The sequence below is a fragment of the Muscardinus avellanarius genome, assembly GCF_963383645.1.
Source record: "Muscardinus avellanarius genome assembly, chromosome: 3".
Classification (NCBI taxonomy): Eukaryota; Metazoa; Chordata; class Mammalia; order Rodentia; family Gliridae; genus Muscardinus; species Muscardinus avellanarius.
The window spans coordinates 31,413,730-31,426,015 of NC_137788.1; the positions used below are offsets into that span (position 1 = coordinate 31,413,730).

Below are 12,286 nucleotides of genomic sequence, written 5' to 3' on the forward strand. Positions count from 1 at the left end.
AAGAAATCATGAAGCTGTTACCACATAAGTCATGAACATAAGCATCTTCTGGCCAATAAATGGATTTAAATGCCCAAACAAAATCACTGTCAAATCAAAAGCTACGGTAAGATGATGCTTCAGGAGGGCAAGTCTCCTGTATATCTGGAGAATACCACCATATTTTCAAAGCCTGAAGCTACTGTCGTTTCTTCTGAATTCCCCATCCAACCCCAAACCTACCAAGTTCATTCTTCCTTCCTCCTCCCTCTCTCTCTTTTTTTTTTCTTTGTTTCTGTTTCTTTCTTTCTTGAAATTGGGGATTTTACCCAAGGACATTCTATTCCACAGCTTCACCTCCAGCCTTTATTTTGAAACAGGGTTTTGCTAAACTGCAGAAGCTGGCCTTGAACACACAATCCTCTGGCCTCAACCCTCCCAGGTACTGGGATTATAGAGGTATATGCCACCACACCTGACCTGTCTTCCCCCTTTCCTTCCCTTTTTTTTTTTTTTTTTTTTTAATGGTACTGAGGATTGAACCCAGGGGAACTCTAACACTGAGCTACATCCAGATCATTTTACTTTCTATCCTGAGACAGAGTCTCCATAAATTGCCCAGGCTAGCCTCAAATTTGCAATCCTCCTTGCCTAAGCATCCTGAGCAATTGGAATTATAGATATGTACCACATGCCTGGCCTCACCCACCAATTCCAAGACTAGTTTATAGAATCTTCCACATATATGTAATGGATGGAACGGAAAAATGGGGGGGGGGACTAGAATGAACTAAATCTGAAGTAGACGGAACAAAGTGCTCATAATACCCGTGACCTTGTCCTGCTGAACATGATCATCAACGGCCAGAGGAGATGAAGGGCAAATCGAGCTTACAAACAGAAAAAAGCAACTCGCAAATAGTTCCCTCCCTACCATCTTCTCCTGTGTAATTGTGTGCGTGTGTGCATGCGTGTGTGCGTGTGTATGTGTGTTACTGGGGACAGAACCCAGGGGCATTCTACCTCTGAGCTACACCCCTTATTTATTTATTTATTTATTTATTTTGCAGGTCTGGGGATGGAACCGAGGGGCATTTGACCTCCGAGCTACACCCTCTGCCCTATTTTTTAGTCTTTATTTTGAAACACGGTCTCACTATGTTGCAGAGGCCCTCACTAAGTTGCTGAGGCTGTCCATGAACTGCGATCCTCCAGTCTCAGCCTCCCAAATGCTGGGATTATAAGCATGCGCCACCACGCCCGGCCTTATTTTTATTTTGAAACCAGGTCTAAAGTTGCAGAGGGCCTTACTAACTTGCTGAGGCTGGCCTCGAACCTGTAATCCTCCCACCTCAGCCTCTCAAGTCTGGGATTATAAGCGCGCACCACCATGCCTGGCTTCATTTTCTCTCTTGTCTAGGTCACCATTTCCCCAAATGTGTTCCACTGATTCCTGAAAATAAGATCTGAAAAAATGGTTTCCCAAGTTCACAACATTTGGAATATTCTGCATTTTCTCCTTCTTCGTTATTAGCATATCTGAGGCTCTGAGAAGCCCCGCATGGTGGCGCGCGGCTATAATCCCAGTACTTGGGAAGCTGAGATCGGAGGATGACAGCCTCAGCAACTTAGCAAGACTCTCAGCACCCAGTGAGACTGTTTCAACACAAAAAATAAAAAAGGCTGGGAGGGTGCAGTTCAAAGGTAGAACGCTCCCAGGTTCAGTCCCTAGTAACACTAACACACACGCACACACACGCTCCGAAAAGTTCTGTCTTAATGCTTTCCAAACATTTGCTCATAAAACATTTTCACACAGTAATTTTTTTTGTTCATTTGTTTTTGCAGGTCTGGAGATGGAACCCAGGGGCAATCTACTTCCAAGCTACTCCTCCAGCCCTATTTTTTATTCTTTATTTTGAAACAGGGTCTCACAAAGTTGCGGAGGGCCTCAACTAAGTAACTGAGGCTGGCCCCGAACCCGGATCCTCCTGTCTCAGCCTCTCGAGTACTGGGATCACAAGCGTGCGCCACTACTCCCGGCTTCACACAGTAATTATTAACTGAGGACGACCGAAAGTTAGGTCCTACACACTATATTCAAACTTTCTATGCTAAAAAATAAAAAAGACTCAATTTCTCCGAGCCACTACTGCCTCAATACTTTTTTTCCTCCAACTATCACACACACACACACACACACACACACACACACACACACACACACACTACGAGAACCCAACTTGACACTTCCTTCCTCCTATTTCCTCATCACTCACTTCTTCATCACTCAAACTCTGGCTTCAACCCTACTTGAGACGTTCCTCCCAACGCAGATGACACCTGCACAATGGGCAGATCCAGTGGCTTCTTTCTGGCCCTCCATCCACCCCTGGCTTCTTTCTGGCCCTCCACCCCTCCATCCATCCATCCGTCTGGAGGGCCACCCAGGAGTGTTCACGCTTGTCTGCATTCCAACCACCTCACTGACTACTGCAAGATTCTCTGGTTCCTCTTTCTCTTTCCAATCTTTAAATTCTTAGGCCAACTCTTACTTCCCTCTTGAGTACTGCCTACAGTTTGAACTACTGCCCCTTTGTAGATCCACAATTCTAATCCAGTGTCACTGCCTTGACTTGGGACCCACATTTCCGATAGGCTTTCAACTTGTTCTCCAAGGATCACACATTCAATATGCTCCAACCCAAATGCATCATTTCCCACCAAACTCCTTCCTCTTCCTGTCTTGATTCCTGCGTAGAGAATCACCGTTTAGGGCTGAGAAAAGCAGAGGGGAAAGCAGAGCTGGCCACTTTCTCCTTAGCACACGCACAGCCTAAGGCCTGTGTTAAAGCACCTACCACAATGGACCTCTTAATTCTTCACGAGCACAGCAGGAATTCAACACTTGGAAAAATGGATGAATATTTTCAACCAACATGATTCAAAACCTTTGAATCACATCTAACGCAAGGCTCATTATTCAAACTCTAAAACCATACCAAGTTCTCCCAGATCTCTATCAAAGCCCTTGATTCTTTCCTTCATCACACTTAAACGAAACCCCAAACCTACACTACACGTGTCTCCTTTCTGGGTACTAAAAGTCTTCAGTTTCCCTTTCCCTCCAAGTCACTACTGCTGCCAGAGCACTCTGCTCTGTAAAATGCTGCTTACCCACAATGCTCTCTGGCTCACAGACTTAGAGGGCTTCCCATAATTTCCAGAATATAGCAATACTCTTCATATACTACCACTGCCTTCCAGGCTTGCATCTCTGCTATCTCCCCATCCTTATCTCCTCCTGCTCACTACATTCTAGTCCAAGGGTCAGCGCACTACGACAGTAGGCCAAATCGAGCCCACGACCTGCTTTACGTTTCATCGGAACACAGCCTTGCTCCTTTACTTATATGCTATCTGTGGCTGCTTTCGTACCACAATGGAAGAGTGTAGTTGCAACAGAGACCAAATAGCCTGAAAAACCTAGTTTATCTCCTTACAAAAAAAAAAAAGTTGAAGGCCCTCTGTTCTAAGAAGGTAACTAGCTAGTCCCTGAAAATGGCCTGTGTGTTCCACCTCCATTTACTTGCGTATGCCATATGCAACTCAAGGGACCTTCCGCTGCTTTTCTTTTTTGCAGGGTCGCGCACCCTAAGCAAGTGCTCTACCAGCGAGCTACAGCCCAGTCCTGGTACACACTCTTTAAAACTAGCTCACATGCCACCTTTTCCATGAAGACTTGCCTGACCCTATAGGTAAGCTTCTCTGTGTCCCCACGTGGTATCTGTATTTTTACTTCACATTTACCACATTATGCCTGAGTCGTGATTACTGTAATAAATACATTTCTACTTCTACATTGTTAGTTGTTAGAGTCATCTTCAATCCCACAGGGCATAACAGCACCTTGCTATATAAATGTTTGTTGAACTGAAATGAATCCCTACAAGCTCAAATACTGGGCTGAAACCATCAAGAAAAAAGTGTAGATATTCTTATAGCTTACACACGGGTCTCAACATCTAAATGCACAAGACCCAACACCTCAAGAGACTAATGCACTAATGCACTCATGAGACTAATACAGTGCGGGGTTTCTCCATCCCCGTGTCGCTAACATTTTGGGCCAGATAATCTTTGCTATAGGGGGCGGTCCTATGCATTGTAAAATGTCTAACAGCATCTCTAGCCTATGTCCATTAGATTTTCAGTAGCATCTCCCCAGGGTGACGACCAAAGACGTCACAGGGGAAGGGATGCAAAACTTCTCAGTTGAGAACTATTCTAGAAGTTTCTAAGTAAGCTAATGATAAGATGTTGCAAATAAAATATAGACTACATAGTAATCGTAGTACAGTGTCCAGATTAAAAGATAAGAGCCACAGAGTATTCATTGCTTGTTGACTCACACTTGTGAGATTAAACTCAACTCTGGATTTCAAAAGGACTTTGGAAAACTGGAATTCATTCAACTAAAGGTGACCAGCCCAATGAGAGACAGAGAGAATTTGTGTTAAGAGGGATACTTAACTAAATGGAGGTGGTTGGCCCATAAAAGAGATGAAGAGAAATTCGTGATCTGTATCTCTAGCGCTTTTTTTTTTTTTTTTTTTTTTTTTGGTGTACTAGGGATGGAACCCAGGGGCATTCTACCTCCAAGCTACACCCCCAGCCCTATTTTATTATTTTTTTGCTGAGGCTGGTCATGAGACTCTGATCCTCCTGTCTTAGTCTCTCAGGTACTAGAACACAAGCATGTGCCACCATGTCCGGCTAACCCATGACTTTTAAGTCTCTCATGGGTTGTGCTGTGGGAGGAAGGGAGACCCAGAACCAGTGGGTAGAACATGCAGGAAGGCAGATTTGGGCTCTATACAAGCAAAAGCTTTCAAACAACCAGAGGGGCCAAAAAATGAACCGGGCTAAACTGTGAAAGACTGTGCTCTCATCATTTGGAAGTCTCCAAGAACCGACCAATAAACTGATGTCACAGATGCTGTAGAGAGATGCTGTAGAGAGATACATGGGTGAAGGAAGGACTAGATAGTCTCACCAAGGTCCTCCTAGCTCTGAGATTCTAGGGCTAGGAGGAAGAGCCAAAGACCATGAGGAAGCCATATGCAGAAGCCACACAATCTCAAGACTAATGACAGCAAAAAAGAACATTTTTGTGGTTCTGGGAATGGAACCAGGGACGTTCTACCTCCGAGCCACACTCCTAGCCCTGTTTTTATTTTGAAACAGGGTCTTGCTAAGTTGTTGAGGCTGGCCTGCCAATCCTCCTGTCTTAGACTCTCAAGCACTGGAATTATAGGCGTGCACCACCATGCCCAGCTAAGAAAAATATTTTCTTAAATAACTTACTCTATTTCTGCTTGGTAGCATCTTACCTTTAGTTCCCAAAGCTATAACCACTAGTGATCTATGTATTATAGTTAACCTGGATAACCAGTCATAGGTGGCACGCGCCTATAATCCCAGTACTTGGAAAGCTGAGACAGGAGGATCACAGGTTTGAAGCCAGCCTCAGCAATTTAGTAAGGCTCTCAGGAATTAGTGAGACAATTTCCAAATAAAAGGGAAGTGGGTAGCCTGGAGACAGAAGGCCCTGGGTTCCATCCCCAGTAATACACACACCAAAAAAGAAATAATAATAGCCTGAATAATATCTACTACCTTTAAACCATATATTTTATTCCACTAATTATCACCAGTAATACAATTTTTTAAAATGCTTTATGGTTTTCAGAGCATCCTGACATACATTATCTTACTTACATAGATAAGATGTGACAACTTATTTTATTTATCTATTTATTTGGTGGTGTTGGGGTTGCTGGAAGCCCTTCTACCTCGGGCTACACTCCCAGACCTATTTTATATTTTTTTAATTTGGAAACGAGGTCTCTTAAGCCAGCGCGGCTGGCTTCGAACCTGCGCCAAAAACCCAAGCGCGGGGATTACAAGTGTGGGCCACCACACCTGGCGACAACTTATTTTAAATAACCTCTCATTTGCTCTTTCCTGAGTTCCTCTGAAAGAAAGCTAGCTTATATTATTCAAAAACATTGAATCCATTAATAGAGCATATTCCAGTAGACATTCGTCTCCAAAATGTATCATTTATACACAACCCAGAGATATACCTATTTCACTAACAGGTAAGTCATATTTTAGCATCAGAAACATGAATTTCTTTCTGTGAAATATCTATTTTGTGATTTGAAGAGAATTTAAGATATTATGTTAGTGTTTTGGGGTTATTTTTTGTGTGTGTGGTATTGGGGATGGAACCCAGGGGCATTCTAGCTCTGAGCTACACGCCCGGCCCTATTTTTTATTCTTTTATTTCGAAACAGGGTCTCACTGAGTTGCAAAGGGCCTCACTAAGTAGCTGAGGCTGTCCATGAACCCAGATCCTCCTATCTCAGCCTCCCAAATGCTGGGATTACAAGCGTGCACCACCACACCTGGCTAGTGTTCATAAATTTCGATGTGGCATATCCCAAAATTTTAGAGAGCAGGCACAACCAAACGTGAAGCACCCAGTACTTGACTTACTTCTTTCCGTTTTGTTTCTGGACATTCCGACTGAAGAGTAAGGGTGGCACCTTCAATATTTCTTGGCATGGGTGTGGAACCAGGGTTTATAGTCAAATGAATCTGATCTGGTGAGATAATGTGTTGCACGTAACCCTGGGACATTGCTTCCTGATCTATTAGGTGGAAGCCCTCTTCGCCCCCTACTAGAAAAGGCAAGTGTTCTCCGCACTGTCCATCATCATCTTCATCTTCCAAAGTGCCAGGGTCCTGCTCGATAAGAACAGTGGTCCTATCGTAAACAGTTCCAGATGAGGAAGGCACCAGTCCATTTGTATCCACAAACCTGAGCATCTTGTCATCGGGGGTCAACTCATCTTCCTCTGCCTCAAAGAAGATGATGTTGTCGTCTGGACTGTGTTCCCCCATGGTTCAATCGTGCTCAGCCCAATTGTGAGAAATGAAAAGGTAATGAGCTTTCTGAAACAGACAAAGCCAGAGTTAGAACCATACCCCAAGATCCACCGGCCTCAGCAACCGCGGGCTCATTTTCCCTTTCATTTAAAAAACAGGTCGAGTCAGATGTGGTGGTGCACACTTGTAATCCCAGCATCTGGGAGGCTGAGACAGGAGAAATGAAGTTCGAAGACAGCCTCAGCTACTACTTAGTGAGGCCCTGTTTCAAAATAAAGAATAAAAAATAGGGCTGGGGGTGTAGCTCAGAGGTAGAATGCCCCTGGATTCCACCCCCAGTACCGCAAAATAAATAAATAAATAAATAATAAAAAGTAGCCCAAAGCCAGGTATAGTGGTGCAGGTTTATAATCCCAGTACTTGGGAGGCTGAGACAGGACAAAAACACAGGTTCAAGGACAGCCTCAACAAGCAGTGAGACTCTCGTTAACCTACGGAAAGCCTGTTTCAAAATAAAAATGAAATAGGGCTAGGGGTGCAACTCAGAAGTAGAATGCCTCTGGGTTCAATCCTCCGATTGCCAGTAAAACACACACACACACACACACACACACACACACACAAACAGAGCAAGCCAAAGCAAAGGAAAAATAATTTTCCTTGGAAGGAATTTTTTTTTTTAATTTTAAGCTTTGATACTATCAAGTCATTTTTTAAGCCTTTTTCAAAAACTGAAGGAATATGTACTTTATAGACTTTCTAAATGTACCTTACTGTCAAACAATTTGAAGACTGGTCAAGCCAGGCGTTGTGGCACATGCCTGTAATCCCAGGACTTAGGAGGCTGAAACAGGAGGGTCGTAGGTTTGAGACCAGCCTCAGCTACTTAGTGAGACCCTATTTCGACAAAAATAAAAAGGCTGCTGTGGGGGAAAGGGGGAGACAGCCTGGAGGTTGATGACCCCTGGGTTCAATCCCCAGTATCAAATATAGACTGGCTGAAATATCTAAAAAGAGGGTAAAGGAGCAAACAGAACTGTGGCTGCTTTAAGACTGAGTTGCCAATCTTAAGGTAAGAAAATCCACTTAAATACCCCCAGACGACACCGGGAGGCAGTACAAGGCCTCACGCAGTGTATGGTGGAAGGAGCAAGACTGGAGGAATTCATTCACCTGCAGATACCAGCTTCGCCTTTTACTACTCCGGGAACTCGGCAGTGCCTCACTGTTCTTAGGGTGGGACTAGTAATTCCTGTTCCTTTAAAGTTGTTAGGAGTAGTAAAAGAGGTAATATGTGCAAAGCACAAAATCTAACAACTAATGGAGGAACCAGTGTGAATATTTCAGCTTCCGAGTGGAGGGGCTAATCCCTATTAAGGCACATCTGATGAAGATCACTTTAATTATTTATCCCCTAAAACAATATGGCACTAACCAGAAGCTCCACTTGTATAGTGCTCTCTGCCCTGAGGGCACATCCCCAGCATAGCACTCCGCCACTTCCTAGAAGTTCAGGAAATGTCGGCTAAATGAATGAAAGTAATGCAGATATTCTCTCTTGGGAAGATATATTCTTTTGGGAAACACTCCCTTGGGGAAAAATACCAAATTTGAAGCTTTCATGATCTGGAGTAGTGATTCTTCCTTCACCTGCCAAACACACAGGTTCTACAAAAGGGGTCTTTGGCAGGCAGAACAGAGAATTTAGAAATACTCGGCACATCACTTTTAGTTTTCAGGCTGGCTTGGCGCTTTCTCTCTTTCTTCTGCTCAGGGTTAGAAAGCAAGCCTTTATGTAGTGGGACGACCAGACAGAGAAGTAGTTACCAAAGACAGGTCAAGAGATCTGATCCAGGAGGAACCGGCCCGACCCCTCGCTCTGGCTTACGCAACCCCAGAGATCCACATTTCCCTGCATCTGAGAGGAGAAACAGGAGTACAGAGCGACCCAGCGGAATGCCCTGGCACCTTCAGCGGCAAAGTGGAGACCAACTGTCCGGAACAAACAAGACCAAGAGGTGTGAGGGTAGCCAGCGAGGAGTGCGAACGGACCACCCTGGAGAGGAGGCTGGGAAGGGGAACCTGCCGGAGACCTCTCCTAGTCCAGGACCACACGGGAAAACCCGAAGACAGACTAGCTGGGGGGCTCCAAGCCCGGCGAAGAGGGGCAGGGTCCGGGTCTCCATGGAAACTCGAAAGGGGGGCTGGATACCCATCCCCATGGAAACGGAGGAGGGGTGGGGTCCCTGCGGAGAGAGGGCTGAGGGCTCTACTGGGAAGTGCTTCAGGAGGGAGCCTAAGTCCCGCGCCCCCGGGAAGTCCCAGCCCAAGCCGAGTCCAGTTTCGCCTTTTACCTCCGCAGCTCCCGGCAACGGCGGCGGCAGCAGCTTCTCCCCTCCCCAGCGGCACCATGATTGCCCCCACCTTCCCCTGGCGTCACTTCCGCTTCCGCTTTCCGGAGGAAGGAGGGGACAGCCGCTCCACCTCCCTCCGGCGCCCCTGGTTGGCTGGCGCGGCGTGGGGGCTGAGCTCGGGCGCCCAATCGGCGGGCGGGGGCGGGGTGTCGCGGAAGTCGCGGGGCGGAGCGCGGATCGCGTGCTGGGCAGCGCGGCCGCGGGCGTGGAAAGCGGACCGACGGTCCCTGCCGCGAGTCAGACGTCTTCTCAGCCCCGCTTGAATTACAACTGCAAACTCAGAATGCCGGCTCGGATCCGCCAGGTGCGAGGCAGTGGTGGCCCCGGACCAGCGCCCCCGCGTCACCTGGCAAAGTTCGCCTGACAAGAAGGTCCAGGAAAGGAAGACTGGACCCAAAAGTCAGAGCGAGGAGCATCCCAGAAAGCCAGAGAGGAGGCTGCCGCCTCTAGCCTTCTCACATGCTTTCTTATGATGCCCGGTTTCCTTCTCTTTACACTCTAGCCCAGGGTGGTAGTCCCAACTTTTCTTCGCTGTAAAGGATTCTCGCGCCCGGGCCAGTCCACGCCACCTACTGGCCACTCCCTTTTGTAACTGTTTACACTCCCTACTGGCCCGTGTCTAAATCACTACACTGCCAAGACGTGGCCTTTGAAGCCACCGAGAAACGATTTTGCGACTGCTTTTATTATACTCCCGGTTTTTCTAAATGCCTGTCGAGTCTGTTATAGATCCTCCCAGGAGCCACCGCCGGGTTTTCCCATTAGCTACTTCTCTAGAAAATTCAAAGTAGGACAATTCTGGAGACTAGATCAGGGGCCAAGGGGCTCAGGCCCATCTCTTGCTTGAAATCTATGGCTACTATTATCCACCAGGCTGTGGAACAGCTGTCTCACTGCTTAAGCCACAAAGTTCCAGCTGCCATCTCTTGAGAGAAAAACATAACGCAACCAAGCACTGTTAAAAATATATTTATCATTAAAATATATTACAAATATGAGAGGGAACATATCATATACAGTTTGGAGGATTGCCTGGCTAGAAAAGCCCAACTGTTTCACCAGAACATCCGGTTCTTCAATGTCTTCACGTTTAAGCCACTGTCTCGCCAGCCTCAGTTATTGAGCCATGTCTGGGTAGGAGGGGGTAGAGTTTGCATGTGCACACACACGTCCTCAGGTTGAGCAATGGGAGCACCTCGGGTGGCTGAGGCTTCTTTACCCCGGAGCATCCACCTGCATTCTTACTGTCCAACACACCCTCGGGATTTCAGTTTGTTCAAATATCTGATCATAAGAAGCTCAACCTAGGCTACAGAGAAGTTCTTGACTGCCCTGGAGGCAGGCTGAGTGAGCATAAGTATGATTACTTTAAAAAAAATTTTAATAAACTTAATAGAGCTCTATTTGTGTTAAATAACTAAAGTTGAATATCAAATGTCAGTTTTATTATGGTACATTTCTCCCAAGTCTTCATGAGTCGGTACTGAGTGTGCTAACCAATGGCAAGGGTGGGGGGAGGTCCAGGCAGCTGCCATTCTTGCTTCCAGGTGGCCTCGTATCATTTTAAGCCATCTCTTGAACTGAAACAGGTGGAGTTGCAAATTGGCTACCACCGGTAAAACGGGAGAAAACAGAAAGGCTCAGAGGGGGTTGCAGAGGAACTGATGAATAAATTCTTGGGCCTTCTTCTTCTCTACCACTTCAAGTTTTTTGTGAACAGTTGGGTTTCGAAGCAGCAAGCCTCCAAATATACTAGCTGTATAAAAACACACACATAAAACAACAACAACAACACCACAAATGACTCAGCAAAAAAGGGTATCTTTTTTTTTTTTTTTTTTTTTGCTGGGTAGGGATTTAACCTAAGGACATTCTACCTATGAGCTACACCCCAGTCCTATTTTTTAGTCTTTATTTTTGAAACAGGGTCCCGCTAAGTTGCGGAGGGCCTTATTAAGTAGCTGAGACTGGCCATGAACCTGCGATCCTCCTGTCTCAACCTACCAAATGCTAGGATTACAAGTGTGCACCATGCCACCATGCCGGACTGGGTACTAAATATTCTTATGTTGTCAGGAGTGGGCTGGTAATACCCCAAAGCAGTATTTTCTGCTTAAAAACTATTTGAGTGTAAACGTGCCTTGAGCATGAAATTTTAGTTCTTCTGCAATGTACTTGGGACCCTTCTCAACCTCTTTTCTCATAATGCATTTCTCAGTTTGCAGAATTGCTTTTCATAGACACTTGACTGCTTACCTAGAATATTTTCATCCAAATGATTTTTTGCTGAATTTCGCAGCAATTCTTGCAAAAATGCCATCAAGTATTCAAAGACATTTTTGTGAGATTTGGGGAGAGTAGAAATGACCTGAAAGAGAAAGAGCTGTATTTGCATTTTTGTTCATTTAGTTATCTGTCAAGTTGCCTATTATATTCCAGGAACTGAGTACATGATCCATGAACATGAGTAAGACTGTACACAGAAAACATTAATCACTTACCACTTACATAAGTACCAAAAGAGAAGCACAGATCAAGCACTACATGAATTTACAGGTCAGATGTCTAATTCCATGTTCTCAGAAGACTTAAGGGAACAGAAGACATTTTAGTTGGGTCCTAAATATAAGGCAAAGTTGGACTTGCAGAGGTAAGAACTAGGGTGTGTTGGGCAGGGATTATTTACAAAAAAAAAAAAAAGGCAAGAGAAGAAAAGTGGTGAGCTATGCAGAAAGAACACATGATGAAAAGTCAATCTTGGCAGGCCAAATGTTTTAGCAGGTGCTAAGGCTGGAAGGGTTATTCAGGCTAGAAGTCAATGAATACTCTAGCCATCTGCACATCAGAAGCAGCCAGGGAGCTTGTGCAAAACAGACTCCAAAAGATTCTAATTCAGTGGAGTTGAGGCCAAACTCTGGAACCTACATTATTAGCAG

The 12,286-nt window shown here is 45.4% G+C and overlaps 2 protein-coding genes across 4 annotated transcripts in view; both read right to left on the reverse strand.

Annotated features, from left to right (window-relative positions):
• MTF1 (metal regulatory transcription factor 1) overlaps positions 1–6,951 on the reverse strand; it is a gene marked incomplete at both ends in the record, with an annotated part of 50,094 nt that extends 43,143 nt beyond the window's left edge. The window contains one exon of the mRNA XM_080691013.1: positions 6,544–6,951. Coding sequence (XP_080547139.1) covers positions 6,544–6,951 — 408 coding nt within the window. The remainder of the gene's footprint in view (positions 1–6,543) is intronic.
• Positions 6,952–10,990: 4,039 nt separating this feature from the next.
• The window catches only part of INPP5B (inositol polyphosphate-5-phosphatase B), a gene marked incomplete at both ends in the record, with an annotated part of 70,594 nt that continues 69,298 nt past the window's right edge, over positions 10,991–12,286 (reverse strand). For all 3 annotated transcript variants that reach the window (XM_080691794.1, XM_080691793.1, XM_080691792.1), the window contains 2 exons: positions 10,991–11,106; positions 11,607–11,718. In XM_080691794.1, coding sequence (XP_080547920.1) covers positions 10,991–11,106; positions 11,607–11,718 — 228 coding nt within the window. The remainder of the gene's footprint in view (positions 11,107–11,606; positions 11,719–12,286) is intronic.